The 16,171-nt window shown below is 49.3% G+C and overlaps 1 protein-coding gene across 2 annotated transcripts in view; it reads left to right on the top strand.

Moving 5' to 3' along the window:
- The window catches only part of frem1b (Fras1 related extracellular matrix 1b), a 169,366-nt gene that overhangs the window by 102,282 nt on the left and 50,913 nt on the right, over positions 1–16,171 (top strand). For both annotated transcript variants that reach the window (XM_042006153.1, XM_042006154.1), the window contains exons 19-25: positions 189–377; positions 497–693; positions 1,293–1,518; positions 1,922–2,066; positions 6,098–6,239; positions 6,316–6,520; positions 15,773–16,037. In XM_042006153.1, the coding sequence (XP_041862087.1) occupies positions 189–377; positions 497–693; positions 1,293–1,518; positions 1,922–2,066; positions 6,098–6,239; positions 6,316–6,520; positions 15,773–16,037 (1,369 nt within the window). The remainder of the gene's footprint in view (positions 1–188; positions 378–496; positions 694–1,292; positions 1,519–1,921; positions 2,067–6,097; positions 6,240–6,315; positions 6,521–15,772; positions 16,038–16,171) is intronic.

Here is a 16,171-nt window from a genome sequence, read left to right as displayed (position 1 = left end):
GTCCACAGACATGCATGTTAGGTTAATTGGTCACTTTAAATTTGTATGGATGGATGGACTGAAAATCGGACAAGGGTATCTCCCCTCCCCCTCCCATTGATCTGTATTGGGGCTATGACAGTGCTTCAGTTTATCCAGTTAGACTTCTGGGTCTGACCTATGCCTGTGCTGACTACTGTTCCTTTCAGGTGAGTCCATTTTGGTGGTGGATGAAGGCTCGTCAGTTTGTCTGTGTGGAGGGGTCCTGGGAGCCTCGGACCCCGATAGCCCTCCTGATCACCTGACCTTTCACTTGGAAGCTCCTCCGCTTCACGGCTTCCTGGAGAACACGCTGCCGATGCCCGGCTCAGAGAAGAGCAACGCCGGAGTGGGAGTGGGTCAGTGAATTCAATGTTTCTGTTTAGCTTGGACCTCGCTGGAGTCCGACCCTCTCCGGGCTGTGCGGGGGTCCACATTAGTGTTAGCCATGACCTGACCCAGGAGCTTCTTTTCCTAGAATCCTTCAGCCATGTCCACCTGACTTCAGGCTTCATCAACTACATTCAATCGGTGCACAAGGGGGTGGAGCCAACAGTTGATCAGCTGTCTATCAGTGTGAGTGACGGGCTGTACCGCTCAGCCCCCGTTCTCTTCCACATCATCATCAACCCAACCAATGACGAGGCACCATCCCTGCTGTTCGCCAACTTCTCTGTACGTATTCCTCAGATCTGACCCAAACTGTTCTGGACCTTTGTTTTAACCCTTTGATGCATAGTGTCCACTACAGTGGACACATATTTAAAGGCTGTTTTTAAATGTGTGCATGGGTGTGGATCATACATTAGCAACTTCATTGGACATTAGTGAGTCACCAATACTCTGCCACGTATGAAGAAAATATACATTTGATATAGTACATATACATACATTGTAATTACTAAGTTTGGCTCAGTGATAAACAGGACAAGAAAATGATCCAGGTGTTTCTATAGAAAATTTTTATTATATTAATATGATGTGATATTATTTTATAAATATTTTTATAGATCAAATAGAAAAATCAATACACTGAGTAAAAGTTAAAATAAGATAAAAAAAGAGAGAAAAACATCAACGTGCATGTCTGTAGAAGTAAAATATTTTATTTAAAAAAATGTGGTACTGTTTTTTTTAATAATTCATGCACCAGAGGGTTAAAACCTCATTTTTAATTTGTAAAACACCAGAAATACGCATGTAACCATGGTACCAGGAAACTTTTGGATTCTGTGACTTAAGCTGAATAATGGTGACTTGCTGTCCTTCTTCAGGTGAGGGAGGGTGGGATCAGGGAACTGACTCCACCCATACTGGATGGGTTTGACCTGGATGCCCCTCCAGACCTGCTGACCTTCATGGTGGAACACCCACCGGCTCACGGTAGCCTGCTCAATGGCATCTACGGCACAGACGTAAGACACTACGAGGAGATGGGAGCTAAACTGCTACAGAGGAGCCTCCATGTCTCCTCCTTCACCCTGCAGGAGCTCCGACAAGGTGGGCCATGAAGGACACGACCTGCACTGCATGTTGGACTCAATTCAGTTCACTTCAGCTGTATTTATACACATATGTGGTTTGGCCTAGCTCTGGTCCAGGTTCTGTTCAGACTGATGGATGCGACTTAATGTGTCCTCAGTCCGTCCTGAGCCCACTCAGTCCGTCCTGAGCCCACTCTGGTGGGCTCTTACCTTGTTGTAGTTACGATCAGGACCTACCGACCCCAGAACTGGGTCCGAGATCAGTGGTTTCAGAAATCCATGTTTGGATTAAGGAAAACCAGCAAAAATCCAACAAATGGATTCAGGATTCTGGTTTGTTTTAATGTTGTTTACTGTGTCTGCCCCAACCCCCCCCCCCTCGGCTGTCCTCCATGTCACCTGCCCCCCTCCCTCTGCAGGCATGAGGATCCTGTACATACACGATGACACAGAAACCCTGGAGGACACCGTGGTGCTGCGGCTGACAGATGGTGTCCACACCGTGAAGGGGAGGGCTCGGGTCACCGTGCTGCCGGTCAACGACAACAAGCCACGGCTGCTCAGGTACACACACACACACACACACACACATACACACACATTTCTGCCTTTCTGAGGACCCTCGCTGACACTCCCTGAACCTCCAGTCCTGAAATTTAAAACCCGTCCTGAAACGGACCTTTGAAGCTCTGACCGTTCTCACATGAACAGATGTGATCAGCGAGAGCTGCAGCCTAATCTGGTCTACGCCCATCTGTGGAGATCCAACCGTGGGAGGTCAGAGGTCAGGGGTGGCGGATGTCATTAAAATGATTAAAAACTTCACACGTTCATAACAAACTTTAACATTTGAAACCTGTTTACATCAGACCACCAGTAACAACAACAAATCAGAAAGTCTGAGTTATTTTATTTACTAGCATGAAATCCATGCGTACGGGCTGGTAGCCGAGGCTGCAATCCCCAGCTAGACCTCCAGAATGAGACAACAGTTCACTGTTTATGGTAAAATGTGAAGCAACAGGAGTTTATCCGTGTTTCAGCCATTTCTCAGTGCAAGGGGTTAAGACTGTTTACAGGCTAAGAAATGAAGGAGAAATGAAGAAAACAGACAAAATTCGGTGAATTGTGTATCCTCAGGATGAGGCAGCGATCCCGTCTGACAGATTTCTGGATATTAACGATGTGAATGACGTTTGTTTGGCTTCAAACTTCTAGGAAGATTAACGAGAAAATATAACCGTGTACAAAAACTGCTGCTTTAAGAGGCATGTACAGTTTTAGTAAACATAAACTGCTTAAGTCTCTACATGTCCATCAAATTTAGGTTTGGATTTAATGGAGGACATCCGGATAACAGCTTTCTTAATCCCAGTTAGGCTCTGCATGTTAAACATCTCCAGACTTACCAGAGATCAGTGGGCTGCCATGATTCGGCATCTGGGGAGCAGTTGGGGGTTTAATGGCCTTGCTCATGGGCCCACAGTGGTTCATCAGTGTCTTAGGATCAGGACGGGACTGCGATGAGACCTTCAGCAGGACGGAGATGTTCCTCTGAGAGACGTTCAGGTGATGGGCCGTCTAATATTTAACCAAACTGTTAGTTAACCGAGTTAACCAGCAGGACCTGTCAGTTTGCTGCAGATGGCCCTGACAGAACGGGTCAGGATGAAGTCGGAGGAATCCATGCAGGATGGAGGGGGGAGGTGTGAGGGAGCAGCACATGTGGCTGGTTGCTCTGCTTGAGTGAGTGACAGCCCTTCCTCCCCCCATATACATAATATTTTCATTTGAACGAGTGATGAGGGATTTGCATCCTTGACTGGTCTCTTCACGGTACCCCCTCCCCCGTCCTGTCCCCAGATCAGGGCTGCGTGGGTGGATGCAACGGGCCGAGCTGGTTCTGTAAAGGCCGGCGAGGCAGAAGGAACACACAGACTTGGCAGATGCTATCCTCTTTGTTGTTGCATTTCCTGCAGGACGGACGTGGTAGCTTCTGTCCTGCGTGGATTTTACTTCCAAGTGAAGAAGCAGCCAGACGGTTCCTGATTTTCACCCCCCCCCCAGCACCACTGCCTCAGATCTGCATGGTCCCACTGGAAAAAACTGCATGCACACCAACTTCCTGCTTCCTCACAACAAGTTTCAAATTGCTTATGTGTCACGTGCAAGATGGCAGTGAAATGCAGTCATACATGCATCCGAGGCCCATTTACCACCAGTAAAAAAACAACACGGTAATAAACTAAAAAGACAATAAATATAAATCTAATGAGCCACAGTGATGTGCTGCTATACAGACAGACTACAGAATATCTCCAGTGGGAATGGAGCAGATATGAAGCCTTAAAGGGAGGAAATGACTGTGTTTCCAGCAGAAGGTCGGACGCTGGCCAGGGGTCGAGTTTCCAGCTCCTCCAGACTGAGGGAAGAAGCTCCTCCTGAGTCTCTCTGGGTTCGCCTTCATGAGCCTTAGACGGCAGCCAGAGCGCCGCCTCTCCACCACACCGTTGTTAGGATGAGGGTCTCCATGATCATGTTCCTCTGGCTGCTGGTCTCCTCATGAAGATGTTCTGGAGGGGGAGGGTGGTACCATGGTACGCTCTGCTGACCCCAGCACCCTCTGCAGGGCCCTCCGGTCCCAACCAGTCCTGGTCCCGTCCCACTGGGTGGTGTTACCAGAACTTTCTCCACCACTCCAGTGTCCTCATGATCCTCAGAGAGACTCTGAACTTCCTCAGGTGTCTTCTTCACCTGGCTGTCTATGTGCAGAGTCCAGGATAGATCCTCTGTGATGTGCAGAGTCCAGGATAGATCCTCAGTGATGTTCAGAGTCCAGGATAGATCCTCGGTGATGTGCAGAGTCCAGGATAGATCCTCGGTGATGTGCAGAGTCCAGGAAAGATCCTCAGTGGTGATGTGCAGAGTCCAGGATAGATCCTCAGTGAAGTGCAGAGTTCAGGATGGATCCTCGGTGAAGTGCAGAGTCCAGGATAGATCCTCGGTGATGTGCAGAGTCCAGGATAGATCCTCGGTGAAGTGCAGAGTCCAGGATAGATCCTCGGTGATGTGCAGAGTCCAGGATAGATCCTCGGTGAAGTGCAGAGTTCAGGATAGATCCTCGGTGATGTTCAGAGTCCAGGATAGATCCTCGGTGATGTGCAGAGTCCAGGATAGATCCTCGGTGATGTGCAGAGTCCAGGATAGATCCTCTGTGATGTTTAGAATTCAGGATAGATCCTCGGTGATGTGCAGAGTCCAGGATAGATCCTCGGTGAAGTGCAGAGTTCAGGATGGATCCTCGGTGAAGTGCAGAGTTCAGGTACTGGAACCTGCACCCCCTCTCCACCAGAGTTCTATTAATCCTCAGAGGGGTGTAGTTCCTCTGCTGTCTCCTCCCAGAGTCTGTAATCATCTCATTAGTCGTGTCTACATTCAGCAGGAGGGTGTTAGCATGGCACCACTCTGCCAGATCCTCCACCTCCCCTGTCTCCGTCCGCCAATCATTGTTGTTGATGCAACCAGCCACCACAGTGTCGTCCAAGGACTGAGGACACAGCCCTATGGAGATCTGATGGTGAGGGTTTTGGGGGCTGGAGGTGTACCTGCCCACCCGCACCACCTGAGTTCTGTTTGACAGGAAGTTCAGGATCCAGGCTCACAGGTTGGAGTTCAGCCCCAGACTGAGCAGCTTGGAGTGGAGCGTGGTGGGGCTATAGTGATGAAAGCTGAACTAAAGTCAATGAACAGCATCCTTATAGTGGATGAGTCCAGGTGGGTGAGGAAGGTGGGCAGATACGTGACATTTTTAGTGTCACCATATGACATCAGAAATGCCTTTTCAGCTGTGAGGGAACGCTGCATTTTTATTTGGGTTCTGTTTTGCTTTTATTTTGGTTTTATTCTGGTTCTGCTTTAGTTTTATTCTGGTTCTGTTTTACCTTTATGTGGGTTCTGTTTTGCTTTTATTCTGGTTCTGCTTTACCTTTATTTGGGTTCTGTTTTGCTTTTATTCTGGTTTTATTCTGGTTCTGCTTTTGTTTTATTCTGGTTCTGTTTTACCTTTATTTGGGTTCTGTTTTGAATTCTTTCTGGTTTTATTCTGGTTCTGCTTTGGTTTTTTTCTGGTTCTCTTTTACCTTTATTTGGGTTCTGTTTTGAATTCTTTCTGATTCTGCTGTAGTTTCATTCTGGTTCTGTTTTAGTTCATTCTGGTTCTTTAGTTTTATTCTGGTTCTGGTTTAGTTTTTTTCATGTTCTATTTTAGTTTTATTCAGGTTCTGTTCTGGTTTTTTTCTGACTCTGATTTTAGTTTTATTCTGGTTATGTTCTGTTTTTATTCTTTCTGGTTCTGTTCTTGTTGTGTGTTGTTTTGGTTTCTGGAACCGGTTCTGGACATTGTTTAGGACAGCTTTCTTTTGGGGTTGAGGGAAAACCATCTGCTGCAGGACCTCTTCCTCTCATTCTCTCTGAGATGGTTCTCCTGCGGTTCTGGTACTGAAGTTCTGGTTCCAGTCTGCTGGTTGAACAGTTGAGTTGCAGTGTGAGTGGATTCTCAGGGTTTTGTTGCTGTTTCTTCTTTCTTGGTATTTCAGGAATGGTGGGCTGGATGTAGACTCTGGTGAGCGGAGAATGATCTCCAGCATGGTTCTGGAAGCCAAGGACCTGGACACGCCCCCAGACCAGGTGTACTACTTCCTTAACGCAGCACCACGGCTTGGAAAACTGCAGCTGAAGGTGAGGAATGGCTGAGAACATTAAATTGTCAGATCAGCTGGTTCCCGTGTGCTCATTATGTCTGAATTGAGTGCAGACAGCGTCCGGTTGGACCCAACTGTTGGTCGGTCGGAACTTCACTCAGGAGGATGTGGACATGAACCGACTGTGGTACCAACACATCACCGCTGCCAACACCGCTGGCTTCAAAGGTTATGACAGCTTCCGCTTCACCCTCAGCGACATGAACCACGAGTGTCCTGCTCAGAGCTTCTTCATCTCTGTCCGCACCATGCACAAAGGTCAGACGTGCGCGACTCCTCTTCATGTTTGTCAGAACCAGAATTAAAACCAGGATGTTCTGGAATAACTCTCACACACACATGCACCCTCCCTCTGGTCATACATTATTGAGCGTCTCCTTCCTGTAAAGGAGGTGCTGCGGGGCCCCGGCCCTTCTGGCTCAGGGCCGTTGATCCTAGTGGAGCAGAAGTGAGAAACCTATGCTTATCAGATGGTTAATGATTGATGGGGAGAGTCGAATGAAAGGTGGGCCACTGAGGACAAGGCCATAGCTCCTTTTTAGGTGAACTGCAGTCATATGTTCCTCCAGGTGACGTGCTGCCATAGGTCATATAATAATTATTTATTATTAATTATGGCCTTAAAGTTGAAATATTCTCCTTTTCTGTTTCATTTTAACCCTCCGGAAAATGATAGGAGATCATTTGCTGTTAACACCATAACCCTGAAAGTCCAAGAAATTTGTTGATACTAAATCTGTCCTGATTGGTTTCCGGGAAAGGGCTGGAATAACAAGATTAAAGTGAGTTTAGAGTGAAGTGATTGTGGAAAAACGGCTGCACGGTGGTCTGGTGGTCAGTACCGCAACCTCATAGCAAGAAGGTCACTGCCTCGAGCTTTGGCTGGGGGGAGGTCCAAACCTAGAGGTGGTGGTGGCCTTTTTGTGTGGAGTTTGCATGTTCTCCGTGTGTATGCGTAGGTTCGCTGGCTTCCTCCCACCATCAAAAGACATGATGTTAGTTTAACTGGTGCTCTTAAATTCTCCCTAGGAGTGTGTGTGTGTGTGTGTGTGTGTGTGTGTGTGTGTGTGTGTGTGTGTGTGTGTGTGTGTGTGTGTCTGAATGGTTGGTTGTCTCTCTGTGTTGGCCCTGCGATGCACTGGTGACCTGTCAGGGTGTACCTGCCTCTCACCTGTTAAATAGTGGGAAAGGGTCCAGCTTCCCCACGACCCGTGATGGACGTAGTGGTGCGGAGAATGAATGAATGATTGTGGGGAAATAATGGATTCCTGATATGGTTCTGATATATATATAAGCTCAGGCTGGATGTTGGCTCAGGTGATGATCAGCTATTTTCTTCTTTCCTTTCATTCTTCATTCCATCCTTCCAATGTAATTCGGGACTGGTTGTGGACTGGTTTTGAATGGTATTTAGGACTGGTTGTGGACTGGATTTGGATAATATTTAGGACTGGTTGTGGACTGGTTATGGATGTTATTTAGGACTTGTTGTGGAATGGCTTTGGATAATATTTAGGACTAGTTGTGGACTGGTTTTGGATGTTATTTGGGACTTGTTGTGGACTGGTTTTGAATTTTATTTGGGACTTGTTGTGGACTGGTTTTAGATGTTATTTGGGACTGGTTATGGAATGGTTTTGGACGTTATGTGAGACTGGTTGTGAATGTTATTTGGACCTGGTTGTGGACTGGTTTTGGATGTTATTTGTGAATGGTTGTGGACTGGTTTTGGATGTTATTAGGGTCTGGTTGTGGACTGGTTTTGGATGTTATTTGGGACTGTTTTTGCATGTTTTTGGGACTGGTTGTGAGCTAGTTTAAGATATTATTTGGGACTGGTTGTACTGGTTTTAAATGTTATTTGGGACTGCTTGTGGACTGGTTATAGATAATTTTTTGGACTAGTTGTGGACTAGTTGTGGATGCTATTTAGGACCGGTTGTGAAATGGTTTTCGATGTTATTTGGGACTTGCTGTGGACTGGCTTTGGATAATATTTAGGAGTAGTTGTGGACTGGTTTTGGATGTTATTTGGGACTGGTTGTGGACCGGTTTTGGATGTTATTTGGGACTTGTTTTGGACTGGTTGTGGATGTTTTTTGGGACTTGTTCGGATGTTGTTTGGGACTGGTTGTGGACTGGTTTTGGATGTTATTTGGGACTGTTTTTGCATGTTTTTGGGACTGGTTGTGAGCTAGTTTAAGATATTATTTGGGACTGGTTGTACTGGTTTTAAATGTTATTTGGGACTGCTTGTGGACTGGTTATAGATAATTTTTTGGACTAGTTGTGGACTAGTTGTGGATGCTATTTAGGACCGGTTGTGAAATGGTTTTCGATGTTATTTGGGACTTGCTGTGGACTGGCTTTGGATAATATTTAGGAGTAGTTGTGGACTGGTTTTGGATGTTATTTGGGACTGGTTGTGGACTGGTTTTGGATGTTATTTGGGACTTGTTTTGGACTGGTTGTGGATGTTTTTTGGGACTTGTTCGGATGTTGTTTGGGACTGGTTGTGGACTGGTTTTGGATGTTTTTTGGGACTGCTTGTGGACTGGTTATGGATCATTTTTTGGACTGGTTGTGGACTGGTTTTGGATGTTATTTAGGACTTGTTATGGACTGGATTTGGATAATATTTAGGACTTGTTGTGAACTGGTTGTGGGTGTTATTTGGAAATGGTTGTGGACTGCATTTCAATGTTATTTGGGTCTTTTTGTGGACTGGTTGTGGATGTTTTTTGGGACTGGATGTGAACCAGCTTTGAATGTTATTTGGGTCTTTTTGTGGAATGTTTTGGACGTTATTTGGGACTGGTGGTGGGCTGGTTTTGGATGTTATTTGGGACTGTTTTTGCATGTTTTTGGGACTGGTTGTGAGCTAGTTTAAGATATTATTTGGGACTGGTTGTACTGGTTTTAAATGTTATTTGGGACTGCTTGTGGACTGGTTATAGATAATTTTTTGGACTAGTTGTGGACTAGTTGTGGATGCTATTTAGGACCGGTTGTGAAATGGTTTTCGATGTTATTTGGGACTTGTTGTGGACTGGTTTTGAATGTTATTTGGGACCGGTTGTGGACTGGTTTTGGATGTTATTTGGGACTGGTTGTGGACCGGTTTTGGATGTTATTTGGGACTGGTTGTGGACTGGTTGTGGATGTTATTTGGGACTTGTTTTGGACTGGTTGTGGATGTTTTTTGGGACTTGTTCGGATGTTGTTTGAGACTGGTTGTGGACTGGTTATGGATCATTTTTTGGACTGGTTGTGTACTGGTTTTAGATGTTATTTAGGACTTGTTATGGACTGGATTTGGATAATTTTTAGGACTTGTTTTGGACTGGTTGTGGATGTTTTTTGGGACTGGTTTTGTCATGTTTTGGTGTGTGTCTGAGTTTGCAGGTCAGGGTGAGCAGGTTACCATGGGGACTGAGGGCGGAGTCTGGAGCCACAATTACTACCACCTGCAGCTCATCAGCAGGCTCGTTACCTGACTCTACTCCCTGCTATTTAGGGGCAAGCAGGAGCTCCAGTCTTCGCCAGATTGTCACACTTTACTGCGTGGTAACCAGGTCATTCTCCAATTCTTGTGTTGTGTCTTGTTCTCAGTACGACTCACTTTGATATCTGTGTTCCTCAGCCCATGATCTCGATCCCTCGGATAACCACAGCACCCAGGATCCTAGCAAGTTGCTTGCCAAGCCAACTGCCAGCCTGCTCGCCCTGCCTGCAACCGAACACTCTCACCACCTCCGGAAACCAACTCCTGACAGCTCCCTCCATCTCTCGCCCCTCGCTGGACTTCAGTAAGCCGCGGCCACAATGGACACCATCAGGCTCTTTGTCAGACCCACACTAACCCTCTGTCCCTTCACAGAAGGATCTACCGGACCTGGACCTTTCCTCGCACATTCATTGTAATAAATAACATTTGCATCTCTTACCTCGTCTCTCCGAGTGTCTCTGCATTTGGGTCCAGTTCCTGGTACTACGGTCTCCGACCGTGTCAGAACAATCTGGCCAAAACATGGACCCAGCAGACGCTCTTCATTCTGCCCTCGCGGGGCAGGGAAAACTCCTGGGAGAGCACGAAAAAGCCCTGCGCCTCCTCGGAGAACAACAGGGTCTATGCAGCCATCGCCTCGACCAAGTATCCGAACAGTTACAGTGTATTCACCAATTACTGTCTGCTTCTTCTACAGCAGCCACTGGATCTTCTCCTACTGCCACCACAACTGGACCTCCTGCTACACCCGATCCAGTGTTCCGTGACGCCGCTTTTCCCACGCCTGAGCCGTTCTCTGGGGACGTGAGTAGATGTGGCGGTTTTCTACTACAGTGTTCATTAGCCATATCTCGTTCTCCCCGATCTTTCCCCTCGGATACAGCCAAGATATCCTACGTCATCGCCCTCCTCCGTGAAAAAGCGCTTGCATGGGCGCTAGCCTATTTCCAAACACACACCCTGGATTCGACTCTGTTTTCCTCTTTTCTAGAAGACCTCCGCCGAACCTTCGATCACCCCTTGAACGGAGCAGACGCAGTCAAACGTCTGCTGAACCTAAGACAGGGCAGCCAACCTGCAGTGGATTTCGTGGTGGACTTCCGGGTTCTGGCAGCAGAGACTGGTTGGCCGCCGGACGTTCTGAAAGGAGTACTGCTCAATGCACTCAGCGATCAATTAAAGGATCAGCTAGCTCTGCGGGAGGAAGCAGCCACGTTCGAGGACCTGGTTGTCATGGTGATCCAGGTGGACAACAGGTTAGCCGAGAGACGTCGCGAACGAGGTTTTCGCGATTCCCAGCCCAGTAGGAGGAGGGCAGCTGGGTTGGAAGCTCCGTCTCCCGTCATCAGCGGCGCTTTTCCGGCTCTGCCCAAACCAGACGAACGAGGAGAGCCGATGCAGCTGGGACGCGCTGGACTAACCGCCGAAGAACGCCAACACCGAGCCCGCAATCATTTGTGCTTTTATTGCGGTTCTTCATCACACGTAGTTGCCGAATGTCGGCTTCGGCCAAAAGTCAGCGCCCACCAGTAGAGGCAGGAGTACTGGTGGGCGGGGTTCAACAGCCACATCCTCCACGTTGCATATTTGCCGTCACACTCACGATAGCGGGAGCAGACCACCAGTTACAGGCTCTAGTTGACTCAGGAGCAGAACAGAATTTGATGGATCCAGGAACGGCTCAAGGACTCGGCCTCTCCCCCGTTGCATTGACAACACCTATCTCGGTCACGGCTTTGGATGGTAGGCTTCTCACCACCATTACACATTCTACCGGTCCCCTTCCTTTACTGGTTTCTGGTAACCACAGGGAGACTGCGAATTTCCTCCTGTTCCCCGTGGCTAATGTCCCCCTCATCTTAGGCTACCCCTGGTTAGCCTTGCACAATCCTCACATAAATTGGAGTCAAAACCGCGTGGAGAGCTGGAGTCTTTTCTGTCTGTCCAACTGCCTTAGATCAGCACGTCCTCCTACTAATTCACCAGGTCATCCGCCCGTGGGTCCAGTAGATTTATCATCCGTTCCAGCAGTCTACCACGATCTGGGCGAGGTTTTCAGTAAAGACAGAGCTAAATCCCTACCACCACACCGGCCCTATGACTGTGCAATAGACCTTGTCTCGGGAGCGACACTCCCCGGTAGTAAACTGTATAACATATCCAAACCCGAGCGTGAGGTAATGGAAATCTACATCCACGAGTCACTAGAGGCGGGTCTCATCAGACCCTCCTCTTCCCCTCTCGGTGCGGGGTTCTTCTTTGTACAGAAGAAAGATAAAACCTTGAGGCCCTGTGTGGATTACCAGGGGTTAAACCATATCACCATAAAGAACAAATATCCCCTACCACTGATCTCATCCGCCTTCGAACCCATTCAGGGAGCCAGAATCTTCACCAAACTGGATCTGCGCAATGCTTACCACTTGGTCAGGATAAGAGAAGGCGACGAATGGAAGACTGCCTTCAACACTCCCCTCGGGCACTTCGAATACCGGGTCATGCCTTTTGGACTCACTAACGCTCCTGCCGTATTCCAAGCCTTGATAAATGACGTCCTACGTGACCTCCTGCATCATTTTGTTTTTGTATATCTCGATGACATTCTCATTTTCTCCCGAACCCTGACAGAACATCAACAACACGTGCGCCTGGTCTTGCAGCGTCTGCTAGAGAATCGACTGTTTGTCAAAGCTGAGAAATGTGAATTCCACGTTCCCTCGGTCTCCTTCTTGGGATACATCTTCCAGGGCGGGCAGGTGAAGACGGACCCGAAGAAAGTCACGGCTGTCGCCGAATGGCCCACGCCCACCAACAGGAAGGAACTGCAACGTTTTCTTGGGTTTGCTAATTTTTATCGACGATTTATTAGAAATTACAGTATGGTTGCGGCTCCTCTCACCAGGTTGACATCTGTGAAGGTTCCCTTCATCTGGACCCCGAAGGCTGAACAGGCCTTCGGCGACCTAAAGACACGCTTCATCACCGCTCCCATCCTAGTGCAGCCGGACCCAGACCGACAGTTCGTCCTAGAGGTAGACGCCTCCGATTCCGGGGTTGGAGCTGTGTTATCCCAGCGATCGGGTAAGGGGGATAAGTTGCACCCCTGTGCCTTTTTCTCCAGACGTTTAACCACCTCAGAACAGAACTATGACGTGGGTAATAGGGAGCTCTTAGCGGTTAAGCTGGCCCTGGAGGAATGGCGGCACTGGCTTGAGGGGGCGACACATCCCTTCCTGGTATGGACTGACCACCGGAATTTAGCTTATCTACAGAACGCTAAGAGGTTGAACGCCCGTCAAGCCCGCTGGTCCTTATTCTTTAACCATTTCAATTTTTCTATTTCTTACCGTCCAGGGTCCCAGAACGTCAAACCCGATGCTCTGTCCAGGATCTATGCCTCTGATAAGGAAACCACAGAACCAGTGCGCATCCTTCCTCCGTCGGTGGTTGTTGGTGGGGTGTGGTGGCAGGTGGAGGATGAAATCCGCCAGGGGCTGCTTACGGACCCGGACCCTGGGCACGGCCCTCCCAACCGCCAGTACGTGCCGACAACGGCTCGTTCCGCAGTTCTGCACTGGCTTCATTCCGCCAGGTTCGCTTGCCATCCCGGGATCCACCGTACCATCAGGTTGCTCAGGAGGCATTTCTGGTGGTCGTCACTGCAGGCAGACGTCAAGGAGTACGTCTCGGCCTGCGCAGTGTGCGCCCGGAACAAGACCTCCAACCAACCCCCGCCGGGCTTGCTACAACCGTTGGAGGTTCCGGGACGGCCTTGGTCGCATATCTCTCTGGACTTCGTCACCGGCTTGCCTCCTTCACAAGGTAAAACTGCCATTCTCACAGTTATAGATCGCTTTTCTAAAGCCGCACATTTCATCCCTCTTGCCAAGTTGCCCACTTCCACGGAGACGGCGGATCTACTGGTGGACCACGTTTTTCGCCTCCACGGTATCCCCACGGACATCGTCTCGGACAGGGGCCCTCAGTTCGTCTCCAGAGTGTGGAGGACGTTCTGCTCTGCCCTGGGGGCAAGGGTCTCGCTAAGCTCCGGTCACCATCCCCAGTCCAACGGCCAGACGGAACGGCTAAATCAGGAGCTGGAGGCTGCCTTGCGCTGTATGGCGTCCGATAATCCCGCCTCCTGGAGCCGTTACATGAGCTGGATCGAGTATGCCCACAATTCCCTGGTCTCCTCCGCCACTGGTTGTTCCCCGTTTGAGGCCTCCCTGGGTTATCAGCCCCCGTTATTCCCCACGGAGGAGCGGGATCTGGACGTCCCTTCTGTGCAGCATCACCTACAACGGGTGCAGCGGGTGTGGACGCGGACAAGGGCGATCCTGCTGCGCACTGTTGAGCGCAACAAACGCCAGGCTGATCGTCGCCGCCGTCCTGCTCCCACGTACTCACCTGGACAGAAGGTGTGGCTGTCCGCCAAGGCTGTTCCTCTGCGGGATATGCCTCCTAAGCTGGCTCCACGCTTCATTGGTCCCTACGAGATCGTCTCCTTGGTGGGGTCTTCCGCCGTTCGGCTCCGTCTTCCTTCCTCGCTCCGGATCCATCCCACCTTTCATGTGTCCCAGATCAAGCCTGTCTTGTCCAGCCCTTTGTGCCCTCCGGCCGGACCCCCTCCGCCCGCCCGGGTCGTGGGTGGCGCTCCGGCCTTTACGGTCCGTCGCATCCTGGATGTTCGCCGCCGCGGCCGTGGTTTTCAGTATCTGGTGGATTGGGCCGGTTACGGTCCGGAGGAGCAGTCTTGGGTTCCCCGGCGTTTCATCCTGGATCCTGCCATGGTCTCGGCTTTCCGCCGTTCCCGGCAGCGGGCTGCCGTTGGGCCGCCTGGGGGCGTCCCTTGAGGGGGGGGTACTGTCATGTTTTGGTGTGTGTCTGAGTTTGCAGGTCAGGGTGAGCAGGTTACCATGGGGACTGAGGGCGGAGTCTGGAGCCACAATTACTACCACCTGCAGCTCATCAGCAGGCTCGTTACCTGACTCTACTCCCTGCTATTTAGGGGCAAGCAGGAGCTCCAGTCTTCGCCAGATTGTCACACTTTACTGCGTGGTAACCAGGCCATTCTCCAATTCTTGTGTTGTGTCTTGTTCTCAGTACGACTCACTTTGATATCTGTGTTCCTCAGCCCATGATCTCGATCCCTCGGATAACCACAGCACCCAGGATCCTAGCAAGTTGCTTGCCAAGCCAACTGCCAGCCTGCTCGCCCTGCCTGCAACCGAACACTCTCACCACCTCCGGAAACCAACTCCTGACAGCTCCCTCCATCTCTCGCCCCTCGCTGGACTTCAGTAAGCCGCGGCCACAACGGACACCATCAGGCTCTTTGTCAGACCCACACTAACCCTCTGTCCCTTCACAGAAGGATCTACCGGACCTGGACCTTTCCTCGCACATTCATTGTAATAAATAACATTTGCATCTCTTACCTCGTCTCTCCGAGTGTCTCTGCATTTGGGTCCAGTTCCTGGTACTACGGTCTCCGACCGTGTCAGGTTTGTATGTTGTTTTGGACTGGTTGTGAACTGGTTGTGGGTGTTATTTGGAAATGGTTGTGGACTGCATTTCAATGTTATTTGGGTCTTTTTGTGGACTGGTTGTGGATGTTTTTTGGGACTGGTTGTGAACCAGCTTTGAATGTTATTTGGGTCTTTTTGTGGAATGTTTTGGACGTTATTTGGGACTGGTGGTGGGCTGGTTTTGGACATTATTTGTGAATATGTTCTGGACTGGTTTTAGATGTTATTTGGGACCGGTTATGGACTGGTTTTGCATATTTTTTGGGACTGGTTGTGGACTGTTTTGGATGTTATTTGGGACTGGTCATCAGCTAGTTTAAGATAATATTTGGGACTGGTTCTGGACTGATTTTTAGGCACTGCTTCTCTAACAATGCTCCAGAACGTCTTCTTTTGTTTATAGTAGGACAGCCGTACTCCCTCACATGTTCCTGCAGTAACTGAAACATCACAGATTCTTCTGACTGCCTCCAGGTGACATTATGCTGTTGAGTAAGGCAGCACACCTGAGGGAGGGGCAGCGCGTTGTCCTGAACACCAACAACCTGCTGGCGTCGGACTCTGCAGGTCAACCGGAGCAGCTGGTCTACTCGGTTTCTGTCCCGCCTCGACATGGCCTGGTACACGATGTGAAGCAGCCGGGTATCTCGCTGACCAGTTTCACACAGCTGGACGTGGCGGCGCACAGAGTCTGCTACACCCACGACAACAGCCACAATGCCAAGGTGGATTCTTTCAGGTGAGGAGGAGGTGAAGATGATAAAGTCTACATTGTGCTTCATGCTGAAGGTGTTTCGCAGCATTCTGTACCAGATCCAACAATAGTATTCCTGTTTTCTGAATAATAGTTGTTGTTTTTTTTACTGAATTTTT

This window comes from Melanotaenia boesemani, chromosome 14 (assembly GCF_017639745.1).
Source record: "Melanotaenia boesemani isolate fMelBoe1 chromosome 14, fMelBoe1.pri, whole genome shotgun sequence".
NCBI classification, from domain to species: domain Eukaryota; kingdom Metazoa; phylum Chordata; class Actinopteri; order Atheriniformes; family Melanotaeniidae; genus Melanotaenia; species Melanotaenia boesemani.
This window is presented reverse-complemented; position numbering and strand designations above follow the sequence as displayed.